This window comes from Carlito syrichta, unplaced genomic scaffold (assembly GCF_000164805.1).
Source record: "Carlito syrichta isolate Samal-C Ts95f unplaced genomic scaffold, Tarsius_syrichta-2.0.1 Scaffold307059, whole genome shotgun sequence".
In the NCBI taxonomy this organism is placed as follows: Eukaryota; Metazoa; Chordata; class Mammalia; order Primates; family Tarsiidae; genus Carlito; species Carlito syrichta.
Window position 1 is genome coordinate 1 of NW_007251155.1, and position 18,748 is coordinate 18,748.

Consider the following 18,748-nt stretch of genomic DNA (forward strand, 5'->3'; position numbering starts at 1 on the left):
CTCGGTGCCCAGCTCTGGGCTGGCCGCACCAGCAACCTGGGAAGGATGGGACTCAGTTTGCATTGCCAAGGGGCTCCCGGTCTGATGAGAAACATGCTCAGTCCTCTGTTCATCAAAATGTCTTGAGCACCTGCAGAGTGGCTGGGATGGACACACACTTTTACAGGACCAAGTGCTTGTCTTTAGAGAGCTCCCCCTCCTGCACAGGGACAAGCACAAAACCTCTGTATGGATGGGTCCTGGAACAGAGATGGACAAGAAATGGAGGGAAGATACAACAGGGGAATGGGATGAAGAGCGGCTGCCAGTGGGTGGCAGCTGGCTAGGGAGGGACTCGGGGAGGGCCCCTCTGAGGCCACCTGCAAAGTGCTTTACGCATGTAACGCCAGGTAGCCCTTACAACCAACCCAAGGATATGTGCTGGTACTGTCAGTTCCGTTTTGCAAATGCAGATATGGAGGGTCAGAGAACGCAAGTGACTTGGAGGGATGGATAGGTGGGTAGGTAGATAGGTAGATGAGGTGGGTGGATGGATGGAAGGCAGGAAGGAAGGAGGGAGGGAAGGATAGGTAGGTAAGTAGGTAGATGGATAGATGTCTGTATGTAAGGATGAATAGTTGGTAGATAGATGAGGTAGATGGATGGACGCATCACACAGGGTCACACAGCCAGGATCACAAAAGCCTCCTGTGGTATCAGGCGGCTCATTGTTGAGGACAGAATCAAGGCATCTTGCCTCCCAGGCCAGCTCTGCCACACGGCTGGAGGCAGTGTCGACGCTGCCACTGAGGCTTCACTCATGGTGCCTACAAGCAGGGCTGGAGTCCTCCCAAGCCACCTTCCCCATGAAGCCCACACCCCCCGTTACTTTACCAAAGGACTCTGAGCAGGTCACCCTCCCTCTGAGGCCTCAGTTTCCCCAACCATGCATGATAGGGTCTGGCCAGATGATCCTAAGCTCCCTCCCAGCTCTGACACTTGTGAATCTATTATCCCTTGGCTAGTGAGGAAACCGAGGCACAGAGTGGTCTGGTAGGACTGACCCAGGTTGCATAGCTGGCCTAATGGTCCCTGCTGAGCAAGGCGATGTGCTCCTGGCCGACACAGAATACGGGACTTCTCTCCTTCTGGGTCGCTGCCTGGGGCTCAGGGGACAGCTCTCTGTGGATGGTACCAGCCACGAGACCAGGGTGCTGGGGGTAGGAGTTGCCACTGTGATTCCAATTACAGAACTGCCCGGCAGGGCCCAGTTCAGCAGGAGGCTGAAGCTTCCAGGAAATGCCAGGCAGAGACAGGCCAGGGAGGCACCCCCACCTTCCGCTGGGTGCCCGGAGGCAGGGGAAGGCTGGCCCCTGGAAATTCAGGGCATCCCAGCAGGATTCTGCCTGGCATAGCACCCACCCCTCACAGCCCACTCTGGCTGGCCCACTGCTCAGAAGTCCCTGCGCTTGCCACTGGCTCTCCCAGCCCAGCCTCTCCTGATGGGGTGGATGCCCCTTTCCTTGCTGTGCCCAAGAGACCTGACACGGCAGCTGACACGACTCCCATCCCTCCCTGGCATGTGCCTGACAGCGCGTGAGCTGGCTTCACGCGCTTGGTCCTTCAGAAGCCCCGTGACAGCCCCCATGAACCAGAGATGTTATGATTCCTGTTACACGAGGGGACCCAGGCTCAGGGACACGAGGCGACTCGTTGTGTTGGGACAGCCATCTCAGGCCTGATCTCGTGATCAAAACCAGCAGTTCTCAAACTGGAGCCTGCCTCAGAACTGTCTGGAGGGCTGGGTCCCAGCCCCAGAGCTCCGGACTCAGCAGGTCTGAGCAAGGCCTGAGAATCTGCATTCCATACAAGCTCCCAGGGATGTTGACGCTGCTGGTTCAAGGGCCACGCTTTGAGAACCACTGGTCTACACTTATAGATAGTTCCTCAAATACTAATTCTCTGTCTCTCTATCTAGTATCTATCTATCTATCTATCTATCTGTCTATCTGTCTGTCTGTCTATCATCATCTACCTATCTATCTACCCACCCATCCACCCATCAATTCATCCATCCGTCTATCCACCTACCTACCTACCTATCCATCCATTCCCATCCATCTCTCTCTCCATATATATATATATGTATCTGCATCCATATCCATAAACTTTTCTGCATACAAATGTATTTTTCCTCCCTCATTCTCATTCTCACCTTCCCTTGCCCCAAACAAAGGAGGTTGCCCCCCATCCTTTAGCATACAAGTTAAGGACATACTGGCTCTTAACTGGATCTTAATCTCAGATCAACCATGTGACCCTAGGTTCATGGGTCTCTCTGGTCCTCAGTTTCCCCATCTGTAAATCGGGACAAGGAAGCTCTCCGCCAGGGTGGTTGTGAGGCTTAAAGTAGATGAGGTTGGCAAAGCACTTTGCCCAGCGAGAGGCCTCGTAGAAGGGCTCACCCTGTCGGACTTTGCTGTTTCTGTTGTCACCATTCGACCTTCCCCCTCCTGGGCACAGCCGTGGCTGCCTCTCTCTTGCCCCTGGTTTCAGCCCTGGCACAGACAAGCCCACTCTTCACGACTCCTAGGAGCCCTGCACCCATCTGAGGGATGGCTGTCCTGGACCAAAGCCAGGAGTGGCAGGGACAGTGACCTCTGCTTACTTGTCCTCCTGGGTTCTTCCCTGAGGGTCTGCGTGTCCTAACACCATGCGCCCGGGGAAGGAGCGGGTTGTGTCCCAACTGTGAGCACGACAGCAGCGCCTCCGCTCACCTGATCCGTGCCAATTCCAAGTGCTTCCACACTGAGCATGTCGCCCAACCCTCGCTGCAGCCCTGCAGGGTCAGGAGTACTATGGGCCCCAATGCACTGATGAGGACGCTGAGGTTCAGGGAGGGGAGAGGATTGACATCCCCACAGGATGGTGGCTTCTGAAGTTCACCAAGGCCCCGAATGGTGGAGGGTGGGTTGGGGGAGGCAGCATGGCTGAGGAGGGGGTATTTCTCCTACGGCATGGTCTGTAGTCTGTTGGCCATGCAGGCCTGCGAGTCAGGAACCCTACTGAGCCCATGACACAAACCTGGCTCCGAGGAGGATGGGACTCGGCCAAGGCTGGATGGTTGAGTTAGATAATCCGTAGAGAAGAAAGTTCTGGGCCCAGGGCCTGGCACATTGGGATGATCAATAAATAGCGTCTCTTATGACAAACAGCCGTTGAGTCAGTTAAAACCAGGTACCATTAGACCCACCGCCATGACCTTCTCCTTCAAATAAGATTCAAGGTGGGTTTCAAAAATTAAGACCTACTCACTGCTGTGGCTTGTCTGTGACATGGCATCCACAAAGACCCTCCCTCCGGGTGAGCAGAGGTCCTTGGACGCTGGGGTCTCCTTTGTGTCATGAGGGAAAAAGCCACGGCAGCCAAACGTGGAGTGAGACAGTCCTCCCATGTGAGAGATCAGCCGGAAGGTCCCTGGACAGTGGGGACAGGGGGGCCGAAAAGGTGCTCACCACAGAGGGCCCACCTGCATCAAAGCACAGAGCAGTTCCGCCTGAGAGTTGCATGGCCTGATAGGCCACATGACTGCATCTAGTACATTCGAACACAGCCGTTTCCCGAGGCCTGCGGGTGAAGAGCAAAATTCGAGAGCGGCTGTAATTTCACGCCTGTAACATCCCACTATGTGGCGGGGAAAGACATTTGGGAGCCTCGTGGGTGACACCGAGGGTGTGTGCTGCACACAGTCATTAAAACGTTTGTATCCGCGCTGCAGATAAATTGTAAGCCAATTTGAAAGATGTGTGCTGGGCCCCAGGAACGCATTATACACAGTCGTGGAAGGATTTCGAAGGTTCTTCTTGGGAGTGTGGGCTGTGGGGAGGGAGCCTGTTTAGGGTGTGCGGTTACAATCAGTTAAACGAGGGCCGGGCAGCCCACCTCTAGCCCGAAGAAGCCAAACATGGCTGCTTTTCTGGTGTCTCTGGAAGGCCACGGGGCAGGTTTCTCTGCACCAGTTGGGACACTTCCAAACCGTAGCTAAAAGCCAAGATCACCTTCCATGCTGATCTCTCGCAAGAGCCCTTGGAGGAAGGCATGGGGATACCCATTTTACAGATGAGGGAACAGAAGCTCTGAGAGCTTAAGGGACGTGCCTATGTGAGTGACGGGGCGGGGGATACCACCAGGTCTGCCTGCGTCCAGAGCGGGTGCTCCTAACAGCAGCCCTGACTCCCAAAGGAACTACCCCTACCTTTGCCAGGCAAGAACAGGGGTGGGGACACAGTGAAGAGTGCGGGCATCTTGTGAAGGCTGAGCCACGACTAGAGGCACTTGGCGCTCAAAAACTCTGATGGTGATGGTCGCACGGGTTGTCTGCCCTTCAGGGCCTGAAGGGGTCTAGGAGGAAGAGAATGTCACCTGTGCCCTCGCCGATCCATTCCAGGGCCCCATCCCCATTTTTGGTTCTCTTATCCTCAGCTATCCAGCAACCCTTCACTGAAACCCTCTGAAAGGAGCACTTCACTTGGAGTCCAATAGCCCTGAGTCCAAATCCCAGTTCATGTCCACTTTTGACATGGACGGTCTAGTATACCACAAACTTATTTTTTCAGTGAACAGAATACCAGAAGGTCTTTTCTTGCTCCCCTATGTTAGAAAGACTTGGATGTCCACATACCTGGGCATTCTAATTTTCATTCATTCATTTAACAGATATACATCAAGTACCTAGTACATTCTGGCCACTGTTGTATGCATTGGAGTTTGCAGTGAATGAGATAGAAAGAAAAAAGAAAAAAAAAAACCCAGTCCTGAGGGACAGGGCAGTCAGGGAGGCAGAAGATGAACAAGGAAAGACATGAAATATTCTGGATGTTAGAGTGTGGTAAAGCCATGTCAGGACAAGCAGCAGGGTTGGGACTGTTTTCAACAAAGTGGTCAGGGAGGCCTCTTTGAGGAGATGACCTGGTGAGCTTCATTTGTTCATGCGAGCGATTCCTCAGTCACTCACTGAGCACCCCCAGGGGCCCAGGTCCAGGGGATACAGTGAGAACAAGACGTGTCCTTGCTCCATGGACTTACGTTCCTGAAGGGAGCTGGCTCCGTGGCACAGAGGAGGGGACAGAGCCTTGGGCAAGGCGTGAGTTCCCTGGGGGGCTCATCGCAAACCACCCTGCACTGCGTGGCTTGAGACAACAGAAATGACTGTCTCACAGTACTGGAAGTCTGAGATCAAGGTGTCCGCTGGGCCATGCTTCCTCTGAAAGGGAGAAACCCCTCCTCACCTCTCAGCTTGCTTCTGGGGGCTGCCAGCAGTCCTTGGCATGCCTTGGCTTGTAAGTGCGTCGCACCAGTCTCTGTCACCAGATGGTATTCTCTCTGGGTCTGGGTCCCTGCGTCCAGGTTTTCTTCTTAGAAGGACACCAGTCATTGGATTAGAGGCCATGCCGATTCAGTCTGGCTTCATCTTAACCTGATTACATCTGCACAGCCCTATTTCTGAATGGCGTTACGTTCATGGGGACTCGGGGTTAGGACTCCAACACATCGTTTTCAGGGACACGATTCAACCCACAACAGTAACTGAGCCAGGATGTGGCAGACCAAGATTCAGTGTCTGACTCTGAGGCAGATACGCTCTGCTTTGAGTGTGGACTAACGTGCCAGGCACTGTGCTAACCTTTTCGCACGGGGACTCACTGAACACTCACAAAGATCGGCGCAGTGGGTGCCACCATTTCTCCCTCCGACCAATGAGGAAGCTGAGAGGGGACGTCCCTTGCCTGGTCACCCAGCCAGCACGTGGCAGAGCAGGGGTATAGAACCATCCCACAAGTGAGCCGCTCTGCTCTTCAAAACTTTACCTCTGAGAAGGGAGCCAAGACGCACAGATTGTTGATAAGCACGAATGCAGTGTTCTCTCTCAGGATCCCTGTCTCTCTCCTGGAAGCTTCCACGTGAAATTGGAACCCAAGGCCAGAGGGGGAACAGACCACCCCATGTGCTTTCCAAGTCTGGAGCCAGGGGACGTGGCTCCTGTCCCAAAGACAGTTGTTAATGAACCTTGCATGACAGGTATGGGTTGGCTTGTTTTTTTTTCTTTCTAGTATGTTCTACTGAATTGTTGCTAGGTGTGTCTGGTGCTTTTCTCCTTGCTTTAAAAAAAATGGTTTTATTGAGATATAGTTCAGATAACAGATAATTCGCTCACTGAAAGTCTACGATTCAATGGCTTTTGGAATGTTCACAGAGTTGTGTAACTGCCACAACTCATTTTAGGACATTGCCATCACCCCCAAAGAAACCCTGTACCTGTCAGCAGTTTCTCCCCGTCTACACCGTCCCTCTCCTCCTCAATCCTTGGCAGCCACGAACCTCCTTTCTGTCTCTATGGATTTACCAGTTCTGGATAATCCCATGGAAATGGTATGAAGCAATATGTGGTCTTTTGAGTCTGGCTTCTTTCACGTAGCGTAATGTGCTGAAGGTTCATTCACGCTGCAGCATGTATCAGTACCTCATTCCTTTTCGAGGCTGTATAATATTCCACAGTGTGGATAGACTGCTTTTTGTTGGTCAAAAGGCATCAGTGCATGGGACTTGGGTTGTTTCTGCTTTTCAGTTATTAAGAATAATGCCGCTGTAAACGTTTTTGTGTAGGTTCATGTGTGATCATGCAGTTCCAATTCTTTTGGGGAGATATCAAGAGCAGAATTGCTGGGTCAAACAGTGACTCCGCATTTGAACTTTTGAGGAACTGCTAGATCGTTTCCCACAGTACAGTACTATTTTATATTCTCACCAGTGGCACAGGAGAGGTCCAGTTTTCCCACACCTTTGCCAACACTTGGTATTATCTGTCTTTTCAAATGTAGTGGATGTGGAGCGATATCTTCCTGTGGCGTTGGTTTGCATTTCCCCTGTGCCCGATGATACCGAGCACCTTTGCGTATGCTTTTTGGCCTTTTGGATGTCTTCTCTGGAGAAATATCCGTTCAGATCCTTTGGTCATTTTCAACTGAGATACATGTATCTTTATGACTGAGTTGTAAGAGTTCATTACCTCACCTCGATGCAAGTCCCTTCTCAGGTTATTGTTTGCATCTTTTTCTCTTGTGTAGGTTGTCTTTCCACTTTCTTGATGGTCCTTTGAAGGACACAATGTTTTGGTGTTGATGAAGTCCCGTTTGCTTTTTTTTATTTTTTATTTTTTGAGTCGGAGTCTCACCCTGTCACCCAGGCTGGAGTGCAGTGGCACACTCGGCCACCCCAGTGTTGACCTCCTGGGCTCCAGTAATTCTTCCACCTCAACCTTCCAAGCAGCCAGAACTACAGGTGTGCGCCACCACACCTGGCTAATTTTTTATTTATTGTAGAGACGAGGTCTCGCCAAGTTGCCCAGGCAGATCTCGAACCCGCAGGCTCAGGCAATCCACTTGCTTCGGCCTCCCAAAGTGCTGGGATTACAGGCTGAGCCACCAAGCCTGACCTATTTTTTCTTTTGTCACTTGTGCTTTTAGTGTCGTATTCAAGGAGACTTTGCCTGACCCCGGGTCACAATTCACACCTATACTTTTCTTCTAAGAGTTTTTGTAGTTTTATCTCTTTCATTTAGGTTTATGATGCGTTTCGAGTTCATTTTTCGTACTTGGTGTGAGGGAGGGGTCCGGTTCATCATTTGCCTGCAGATGTCCAGCTGTTCCAGCACCATTTGCTGACCAAACTGTTCTATTCCCATTGAATTATCTTGGCATCCTTGTTGAAAATCAATTGACTGTAAATGTGAGTGTTGATTTCTGGACTCTGTTCTATTCTGCTGATCGCTGCGTCCATCCCTGTGCACGCCTGGTGCTTTTTAAAGCCATCTGGCTCCCTCCAGCCTGGCTCCATTACTCTCTCGCTATGTGATCCTGGGCCATGAGTTCACAGGAGGCACTCCTGATCAGCTTCTCAAGCTCACCCAAGAAAAGAAAGTCGCCTTGGGGCTGGTGAGGGTTCCCATAGGAAAAGAGGGTGGAGACCCTAGGGTGGCAGAGGCAAAGCCTGCATCTGAGGTCAGGCTACAACCTCAGATTTCTAGGACACTGGGTTCCCACTTTCTGTGGCCAGATTCTTGAACCCAAGTCTCTGGAATCCCAGCCCAGTGCTCATTCCTGGGACTCATAGGTAGAGTGTCAGGATCCTCTCTTTACTTGGGAAGAAGACCCATCTGTGTTTCCAAGTGGGGTCACAAGATCTGAGGGTGGAGGGCAGATGCCATCCCCTCTCAAGGCTGGTTCATCTCCTGCAGGCCTGAGCAAAGTGGCAGTAAAGCAGCTCTGCCCCTGTGGAGGACATCGGCGGGAAAGCAGGGCTCAGTCTGCAGGACCCCCCTTCAAGGAGACTGCCATACACAGGATAGCTGTAGAGGACAGGGTGGCTCGCTGGCAGAACCAACACACAGCTGCTGTTAGGTTGGTCCAGGGAGAGGGGAGGTCGGTGAATGGAGGCGTAGCCTGAGATGGTGGGGAGGTCTGGGCAGGGCTTCTGAAAGGCTAGAGCCTCAGCTTCCAGCTTCCTCCTTACCCGGGATGCCTGCTGTGTGGAAAATGATCAGCTCCTTGCCCTATCTCAGAGCCCCAGGGGGTGAGCTACCCGCTGGGCTTGGACTAATTACATTAACTGGCCCCAGGCAATGGCAGTGGCCACCGACCCCAGGGAGCCAGGCTGCCGCTCTGCAGGGGAGACAGAGGAGGAGGAGGCTGGGTGGGATCTAGCCAGAGTTGCAGAGAATTCCCAGGGCACTGAGGGGGGAACGCCTGCACACAAGCCTCCCCCCTCCCCCGCCACCCCGGAAACCCTCAGGGTCTAAGGAGCCGGCCAGGCCTGCTCTTGTCCTCCAAGCAAAAGGCTGGACAAGCCCTCCGCCAAGCCCTGCCCCCCTTTTTGCACCCCCTTTCAAAGGCGAGGGAGGAGCACATAGCCAGCAGCCCTGAGTCCAGCCGGTGCCCTCCACAGTCTTGCAGTGACTTTTCTCCCCAGGTCTCAGTTTCTGCCTCTGGAAATGGGGTCTCATGAAGCTTCCTAGGTCATCAGCTGCTGTAAGTTGGAAGTGCTCGGCCTGGAAGGCAGTGAGAAGGGCAGGGGGACGGGACCCAGCCCAGGGCTCTGAAGAGGTCTGTCTAGGCAGGAGCCCCAGGACGCGGGACCAGGGAGAAAGAGGGGGACCAGATGTGGAGTCGTGGCAGGTCTGACACTGGCTGGAGATGGTTCCCCGAGAAGGTTCCGTTGCAACTGCATGATCACACTTGACAGCTGGTGATTGTAGGATACGGGCCACCGTGGTGGAAAGGGAGGGCGGCTGGCCTCCAGGCTTCCACAGGCCTCTCCCTGCCAGCCAGAGCTTCCGAGGGGGACAACCGGGTGGGAAGTGGGGCCAGGACAGCTGGCTGGGCCGGGCTGCCACAGGTCGGCCGGCCTGGGGATGTGGCCAGAGGGCAGGGGCGGGAGGGGTCAGGGTCCCCCGAGCTGGACACGAGCACAACTGGAGACTGGGCACTGTCGTCTTGAGTGCCCGGACCTGGCCAGGTACCTGGGGAGGGACGCCCACTCTGCCGGCCTGCCTGCTGCCTGCGGGCCTCCCAGCCAGCTGAGGCCACCGGCTGAGTGCCAGTCTGGGGCTCAGAGGAGCATTTTGGAGCTGACTGGGTCATCGAGCAAGGACAAGCTCTTCCCAGCTTCTTCCCCAAAGGTCTAAGCCTGCTAACTGCCTCCTGGACAGCTTCTGGAATCTTCTCTCCCTCCCTTCCTGAACACAGCCTTGCAGAGGAGGCGTGTCCTTGACCGCAGCCTGCCTGGCAGGCCCAGCCCCTCCCATCAGCTGTCCCTCCCACCCCACTACACGCGGCACGGCCGACCCTAGGATGCCCCAGTCCCAGTGAGAGCACTGCAGACTGCTCAGAGAGGTCAGGGACGTGCCCAACATCCCACAGCAGCCAGCGGGGCTCTGATGTGGGCTCAGGTCTGCTGGGAGCCAGGGCCCCCAGCTGTCCCACTCCACGAGGCTGCAGGAAGGCAGAGAGACAGCCAGATCCCTAAGTGTGGGGCAGGAGGGCAGACCCATGGACCCCGGGCCAAGGGCCACACCAGATCCAGGCCTCCTCTCGGTGAGGACAGGGCAAGGTGCCCGGGCTGCCCCATCAGCGGGTCCTCCCAGCACTCCCAGAAGTCAGTGCCATGGGGGTCAGTGTCCTCATCTTACTGAGGAGGAACTGAGTCTGCCCACAAAAGGAGGCCTGGAGTGGGGAGTGGACCGTCTCTGTCCACCACTGTCCCTCGTAGGGACCTGAGGCCGCGAGCCTAGGAGGGAGACAAGGCCTCCGAAGCCCACATCGGGTGTGATCTGGAAAGCCCGAGTCTCTCTGACCCACGACTGTGACCAGAAGGAGCAGACAGCATAGTCAAGCGTCATGTTTCCGGGGCCCAGAGCTGGCAGACGGTCACCAGCCCTTCTGCGAGGAATGTATTTATTCTCTTCTCACACTCACAAGTCCTTCGATTCAGCCAATATTTATGAGCACCTACTCTGTGCCCGCTGTAGGGGGAAAACTGAGAGAAGTCCCACCTCCCTCAAGGCCACACGAGTCAGAGATTCATTTTAGTATAGGACAGCCAGGGACATAGCATACTAGTGGTGAATTTTGGAGTTACAAGTTACCAGACATTGCTTCAAGCATTTTAAATATATGAATTCATTGAATCCTCAAAACTCTCAGGAGGTAAGTGCTTTTAGTATTCCCATGTTCATAAATGAAGACACTGAGGCCAAGATAGGTTAAGTAACTTGCCCAAGGTCTCACAACAACTAAGTGGCAGGGTTTGTTTCCAAACCCAGCTTGCCTGGTTCCAAGCCTCTCACAGGGTGTCCCGTTGTGCCCTCTTGAGCCAAATTGGAGACTCCTCTCTCCCTTCCTTGAATGACCCAGAACTGCAGCCCCCTGAGGCCATCGCCGACTCCCTGGACCTTCCTGTCTCACAGACCTGGGCCGCCCTCTTGGTCCAGAGTCCCGTCAGCTCCCGCCTGCCAGGCCTGCTGGTGCAGCATTCAACCTTGACAAGAGTTAGGTCAGTGCGACGCTTTACTCTCCACCACTGGGAGATGGACTTAGCAGCTCCAGCAGAAGGTAGATGTCCCTTCCCTGGGCCCAGTCCTTAATTACGAGTGACACACTGCTGTGGAAGCCAGGCCTCGGGCTGGTGATGTAAAGGGCAGGCAGAGGGAAGGTTACAGGTGTTAGCAGGACTGCATCGAGAGCTGGGCATGCAGGGCCAGGGCAGGTGGAGGCCGTGAGCTGCCCCGGGAAGGAGGCTGCCCACAGCCATTCGGGCAGGGGGAGGTCATCACCACCTCGTGTGCAGAAGGGGAAACTGAGGCCAAGATCATCCTGCACGTCGGCTGGGCCTGGGCCTCAGCAGTCCCGCCTCTCCCGCCGACTTGCAGGGCATCCCTGGACTCAGTTTCTCCATCCGTACGCTAAGAGGCGGAATGACATCACTCACATCCCACACCCCTCTTTGCTGATGGAGAGCTTTCCACGTGCTGGGCATTGTGCTCAGGTCTCTACAAGCATTCATTTGTCTGTCACAGCCGCAGGGAGGTACCCAGTCCTATTAGTCCCATTTCACAGAAGAGGACACCAAGGCTCGGGGAGGTACAGCCACTTGCTTGTGACCATGCGACTAGCGAGTGACCAGGTAGAGATCGCAAGCCCCTCTCTCTGCGTCCAGAGCCTGACTTCTCTGCTCTGGGGACACCAATGGTGTCGTAAGGCCCAGGCTCGGTCCCCATGGAGCCCAGGAGTGATGGCAGAGACAGGGAAGGGCCCAGGACTCCAGCAGAAGGAACATAAGGACTAGGAAGACTAGAGCACAAGCTGGGAGACACAGGGGTTCCCTGGAGGGAGAGTCTTCTCCAGAGGGAGGCGTCAGGAAGGCTTCACGGAGGAGGTGGCATGGAGAGGGGCCTAGCTGTGGCTGGGAGGAGGGGAGATAGGACAGCAGGCTCTGCAGGCAAAGGTGTGGGGCAGGGAAGCAGAGCGGGGAGGGACCACCCCTGCATGGACGGAGCCCAAGACATGGGGACGGCCAGGTGGTGAGATGAGACTATCGTGGCGGCAGGTGTCACCACAAGGGCTGACATTTACCCTGGTGAGGGTCCAAGTACTTCACACAGGGCTCACAAGGAGCATCACGAGCATGTGTTGTGATGAGCCCATTTCACGGATGAGCGGACTGAGAAACAGCAGGAATAAGTGACTTGCCAAGGTCACCCAGCTAGAGAACATGAACCTGGGCAGCCTGGCCCTCAAGTCCCCTGCTGGGCGCAGTCCCAAGAAAGCAGGGGGAGGCGAGGAGGGGTTTCCGGGAAGGCTCCTCTCTCATGCCAGGCTGCCGAGGGCCGGGCCACCCGCTGTCCACCTGGCTTGGCCACAGGCAGAGAGGGGAGGAAAGGCTGAGCAGGGCCCTGAGTCCAGTGAGGTTCATCCAGTGGGCAGCCCTCAGGAGCCGGTGGGCCGGGCACTGCCTGCAGCAGCCTGGGGACAGGGGAGCAGAGCGGAGTGTGGGGAGGGCATTCCCTGGGGATCAATAGTACATTCGAGGTCAGGGACCAGACAGGCAGCCCAGACCCCAGCACACAGGGCTGTAGCAAGGCCAGGGGGAGGGGCCGCAGGTCCTGGGTCTCTGAGACACCCCCATGCTTAAATTGAGCTCCTCTACCCTGGCCCGCAGTTGGGTCCCTTTGGGAATGAGGCTTTGGTCCTAGACACGATTCAGCCGGGTGCGATGGCTCAGGCCTGTAATCTCAGCGCTTTGGGAGGCCGAGGTGGAAGGATTGCTTGAACCTAGGAGTTTGAGGCCAGCCTGGACAAGACGGCAAGACCTCATCTCGACAAAAACATCCAAAGATTAGCCAGGTGTGGGGGTGCACGCCTGCAGTCTCAGCTACCTGGGAGGCTGAGGAGGGAGGATCCCTTGAGCTCAGGAGGTCGAGGCTGCGATGAGCCGTGGTTGTGCCATTGCGCTCCAGCCTGGGGGACAGAGAGAGACCCCAACTCAAAATAAAAGAAACGATCCAAGAGAGGTCCAGAAGGCAAGCCGAGCTCAGTGTCCAGGGTAGAACCTGGTGACGGGCCACGAGTGTTCATTGTACAATTACTTCAACTTCTTGGTAGGTGTGGAAATTTTCGCAGGAGGAAAAAAATGTACCATCCCCCTTCTCCACAGCTCCTCCCCACCGGCCCCCTCCGCCCTCCTGGAAATTGCTTTATGAAAAGGAAATCAATCCTAAAATGCTGATAGGACAGGAAAGACGGCATGGCCACAGTGCCCTCTGGGAAATCTCCCTCTGGAAGGAGGGCTCTGAGCCAGGCGGTGGGTGTGGCTAGGGTGGGGGAAGGGATTTGGGGTTCTGTCTGGGAGGGTGGCAGGTATGGCCCCGTGGTGGCCCTAGCTCGGTGGCCCAGGGGAAGGTTGTGTAAGCACATGGGGCTTCTTTCCATCATCGAGTGCTGGCGAACGAATGGACCCTTGGGCATCATCTGCCCGCACCCTTGAGTGTTTAAATGAGGAAACTGGCCAGACACAGTGACTCATGCCTGTCATCCCAGCTCTTTGGGAGGCCGAAGCAGGAGGATTGCTTGAGCCCAGGAGTTCGTGACCAGCCTGGGCAACAGCAAGACCTCATCTCTACAAAATATCAAAAAAATAGCCAGACATGGGGACAAGCATTTGTAGTCCCAGCTACTTGGGAGGCTGAAGAGGGAGCATCACCTGAGTCCAGAAGGTCAAGGCTGTGGTGAGCCGTGATCATGCCACTGTGCTCCAGCCTGGGTGACAGAGTGAGACACTGACTCAAAAAAAAAAAAAAGAATCCAAGAGATGTCCAGGAAGCAAGACGAGTTCAGTGTCCAGGATAGAACCTGGTGACAGGACTTCTGCACAATTACTTCAACTTCTTGGTGGATATGGAAATTTTCATAGGAGAAAAAAGTGTACTATCCCCCCCCCACACACACACAAAACACCCTTCTCCACAGCTTCTCCCCACTGGCTCCCTCCACCGTCCTAGAAATTGCTTTATGAGAAGCAAGCGGCAAGAATTATTTCCTCACTCTCTGAGTCAGGAAATCAATCCTAAAATGCTGATAGGACAGGAAAGATGGCGGCCACAGTGGCCCCCAGGAAATCTCCCTCTGGAAGGAGGGCTCTGAGCCAGGCAGTGGGTGGGTAGGTTTGGGACTCTGGGGAAGTTGGCAGGCATGGTACCGTGGTACCACTGGGGAGCTAGGATTGTGGAACCACCTCAGCCTCCCGAGTAGCTGGGACTACGGGCATGCACCACCGCAATGCACCTGGCTATATTTATATTCTTTGTAGAGACAAGATCTGGCTATGTTGCCCAGGCTTGTCTCGAACTCCCAGGCTCAAGCAATCCTCCCGCCTGGGCCTCCCAAAGTGCTGGGATAACAGGCGTGAGCCACCATGCCTGGCCTTGCCCTTTCTAGGAGAGACTCATGTTAACACTCAGGGTCCACTCATTCTCCAGCGTTCCACGGTGGAAGGAGACCCCATGTGCTTCCTCCTGGGGGGAGGAGGATGCTCTGCAACTTGCAGGGAGCTGGTGCCCCTGGGCCGGCTCTGAGCATGCCTCCCTACTTACCTCCGAGATTCCGCAGGCTCCCGGAGGCTTCTCTCATAAAGCTGCAAATATGGTACCTGGTGAAATTGCCCGTGTGTGTAATACATACCTCTGGGATAGATTGAAAACATCCCCCAAATTGGCCAGCCTTGCTGCTATTTAAAACGGATTCTTGTTACACTCCATAGATTTCATCTCTGCAGACACGGCACCTGTCGTGGGACTTAAACACATTCTCTCGATTGCCACATAAACGACAATGGCGTGGAAGAGCAGAGGCGGTCACAGCAGCGGCCATCCACAGGCTGCGGGCGGGCGGGCTGCCTCCAGGTTGCAAAACCCAGAGCCGGTGGGAGGGGCCCTAAGCCTCCGACCCATCAGAGGTCTGGGAACATTAACCAGTGGTCATCAAGGGGAAGAGAAAGTTGCCCGGTTGGGGGAGCGGGGTCTGGGGATTTGGGGGATCCTCAGGGTCAGGGAAGTCCTGGGGGAGTTCTACCTATGTCCTGTCTGCTGAGGGTGGGAGTAGCCCAGACAGGGTGTTCCAGCTCCCTTCCCTATCGGTAAGACTCTTCACGGCCATTTGCTGAGCATCTACTATGAACCAGGCTCTCCGTTCACGAAACAGCGCAGTCGGGTGGTTCTTATCATCCCTAATTTAGAGATGAGACAACCAAACCTTTCCCAGGCCAAGGCAGTGGTGCACACACTTGAACTTGCATTAGAACCACCTGGAGAACTTGCTGAACCCCGTACAGCTGGAACCCTCCACAGCGGGGTCGGCCAGATCCGGAAGGGGGCTTGCGAAGCCATGCGTCTCACAAGCTCCCAGGGGATGTGGATGCTGGTGTCAGGGAGCACACTTCGAGAACCACCAGGTGGAAGGACGAGTCCGGGAGATAGCGCCAGAATACAACGCTGGACCCAGCGCAAGCCCTGTGGCCGGGCCTCCCTGCCTCCCTGGTAGGGTGTGCAGGGTTTTACTTCTCCGTGGGCAGTAACCTGAGTTAGATCCCGCTCTGCTCCGCCTCACTGATCTCTCGCCTGGCAAGCTGCCACTCCCCTCCCTCCCCTGCTCCCTCTGCCCCCACCCCTAGCAGTCAACCCGGGCTTCCAGAGCCTCCAGTTGGGGCCGTTAATTTTATCTTCCACCACCGAGAAAGCACAACAGCTGGCAGGGGAGGTGAGCGGGTGATTCCAGCAGCCCCCGCTCCCGCCCCAAGTGGAAAGTGGGCCGGTGGCATCCACCGGTGGGCAGGGGACCCTTCCCGCCCCTGCTGCACGCAGAAAGGCCCGGCGGTGACCCCGACCCAGGTGCCCGCCCCGCACGCACGCCTGCATCGGCACGGGGGCTCTCGGAGCCACTTTCAAGTTTAGGGGGTAGGCTGGGTGCAGCTCAGCAGCTGCCACACAAAAGCACCCGCATAAGCCCACATACATGCAGACGTGGCATTTATCCTATCACCGGCGGCTGCTCCATTTGGGGGATTTTGTTGGGTTTTTTTTTTTTTCCTTTCCCTGGGCTGCTGTGACTACTCAGCTCAATATTTAATTTTCCTATAAACCAGAGGAGGTGTGTTTTTTTTTCCTCTCTCTTTTCCTTGCTGGGACCCCCCCTCTCAGGGGCTGGTTTGGGTCTGGAGACATCAGTCCTTTCAGCTGGGAGGGGGGAAGGGGACAGAGGGCAGGACCCCGGGGTCCCTTCCCACAGCTCGTCCACTCATTCTCTTGGCGAGTGTTTATTGAGCAAATCCTTGTGAGCCAAGCCCTTGGGATTTGACCACAGACAGGAAAGTCCCGCCCTCGTGGGGCTTATGTTCTAATGGAACTTGCGTTAGAATCACCAGTAGGAGAGAGGATCATACATCATGAGGCATTCTGTGAAGAAAATATGCAGAGTGCCAGGACAGAAAATAAAGCAGGGGTGATATTTGAGCTGAGACCTGACAGATGAGTAGGACTCAGCCAGGCAAACAGCTGAGTGAGGGGCTTCAGGCAAAGGAGGCAGCTGATGCAAAGGCCCTGGGGTTCGAAAGAGCTCAGGGTGTTCCTGGACCAAAAGGCTTAAACACCTCAGTGTGTTTGGAGCACGGTGATCGGGGTGGGTATCGGTCAAGATAAGGCTGAGATGGTAGCAGGGACCACGGCAGGAACAAACAGTAATGGAAGCTGAGCTTCTGTGGCGTGGCTGGCCTGCACGAACTGTGAGGTTAGGTTGTCATTACAAAGCTCCAGCCCTCGGGGAGGGCACGGTCTAGTGGGGAGACAGACTGGATTGACCGGGGACCGAACAACAAGCCACAGAGTATGACAAGCACAGGATGCTCCAGGCACCCAGAGGACAGGCTCTCACTGGGTCTGATGAAGCCCAGGAAGGTTGCCTGGAGGAGGCGACCTCTGAGACCAGCCCTCAAGGATGAAGTAGAGTTAGCCAGCAGAGGGTCCAGGATGTGCAGGGTACAGAGGAGGTGAACAGGGTGAAGAAGGAGCCTTGGGTGGCTCAATGTTGCTGGAGCAGAGAGGGCTTCCTGGAGGAGGTGCCCTTTGAGCAGCATCTTGAAGGAGAGAAAGAGAGAGAGATGGGTGGAGATGACAGAAAATAAACTGAGATGTGGGGGGGACCAAAAAAAAAAAAACAAACTCCAAAACAAAAAGGAATTAAGATAAGGAACAAGGAGGGACATTTATATTCATGGACACTTTTATATAAAGAGGGTGGTTTTCTTCTTTTGTGAAATACAGTGTGATGACTAGGAGCTGACTGAAAAGAAAGGCAGTCAATAGAGCAGGCGTGCTGGGAGGAAAGAATGGATTTTTCGCAAATAATATAATTTTGGACTCGACGCTCCCATCCCCCACCCCCCCCAAACCCAATTGAGCACCACCCCGTGATAAATGGCGCTGGGAGCAGGAGTGTGCCAAGCACCTTCGCAGAGCGGGACCCATGGAACAGGCGAGTTATCCTTTCCTCAAGACAATGGCCTCCCTGGGAAGGAAGGAAGTCCCCCTAAACATCCTGCTTAGCCCAGAGAGGGGTGCGAGCCACTGCAGAGATCACGTGAATAATTCCTTCCTGTTTGCCTAGCACTTTGCCATCCTTCCAGAAGGCTTATGTCCATCTTCCCATTGGCTTCTCCTCTCAAGATCCCTGGAACTGCAAGGGTGGTGGGATAGGTCTCATTAGACCCATTTTATGGATGGGAGGGCTGATGACCGGAGGGGTCGGCTGATCTCCCCAACGTTTCATGGGGCGTGGTAGCCAAGCCCGGGCTGGAACCTTGGTCTACCTCACTGAGAGCTGGCACCCGGGGGAAGTCAGGCCGGGCCTCCTGGTGGGAAGAAGTGCTTGAATCCAGTCCACACAGTTAGACACAGGCATCGGGCAGTCGTCCCTTTCCAGCGGTTCTGGGATTTATACCAGATCAGGTTCGTGTTCCCAAATTGCAAAGGCCGTGGGATGATTTACAGAGCAAAGAAAAACCGCCACATTATCTCAAAAGTGAGTTACGATGACTGAAATAAAGTTCTTCTTTCAAGAGAGAGACAGGCCCATATTTCAGAGTTAATTTCATAAAACCGATCGTCCGACCGTCGCCTCCCTGAGTCGATGTTAACTGTGGCGTCTACAAGAACTTCAACTCCTGCCTCCCTGGGTGACCGTGGGACAGGAGGGATGGAGGTTGGCTGTGACATACAGCTGTGTCTCATGGGAAGCCGCTTTACCTTTCCTGCTGCTAGACAAAATTCGTCACGGAAACTTCTAGCAGCGGTTCTCGCCACTGAAGGCAAAGTCAAGCATACACTGGAAGCCCCCTGGCTTGGGGGATCGGTGGCCTTGGTTTGATCATGGTAATGGACTCAGAGGACAGAGTTGGCCCTTCCTATGGCCCAGGTCTGGTGTTAATGCAAGTAGAGTAGTGTCTGGAAGTGGTTTGCAAATTCTGAAGCTCTGCCCATGTCCAGTTTTTTTTGTTTTTTTTTTTGAGTTGGAGTCTCACTCTGTCGCCCAGATTGGAGTGCAGTGGCCGCTCCCGGTCACCACAGCCTCGACCTGCTGGGCTCCGGCGATCCTTCCGCCTCAGCCTTTTA

The 18,748-nt window shown here is 54.8% G+C and overlaps 1 protein-coding gene across 1 annotated transcript in view; it reads left to right on the top strand.

The window, feature by feature from the left end:
• The first annotated feature begins 1,064 nt into the window (after positions 1 to 1,064).
• Positions 1,065 to 18,748, top strand: part of IGSF21 (immunoglobin superfamily member 21) — a 38,603-nt gene continuing 20,919 nt past the window's right edge. Inside the window, exons 1-3 of the mRNA XM_021715407.1 lie at positions 1,065 to 1,170; positions 10,947 to 11,085; positions 15,757 to 15,842. Coding sequence (XP_021571082.1) covers positions 1,065 to 1,170; positions 10,947 to 11,085; positions 15,757 to 15,842 — 331 coding nt within the window. The remainder of the gene's footprint in view (positions 1,171 to 10,946; positions 11,086 to 15,756; positions 15,843 to 18,748) is intronic.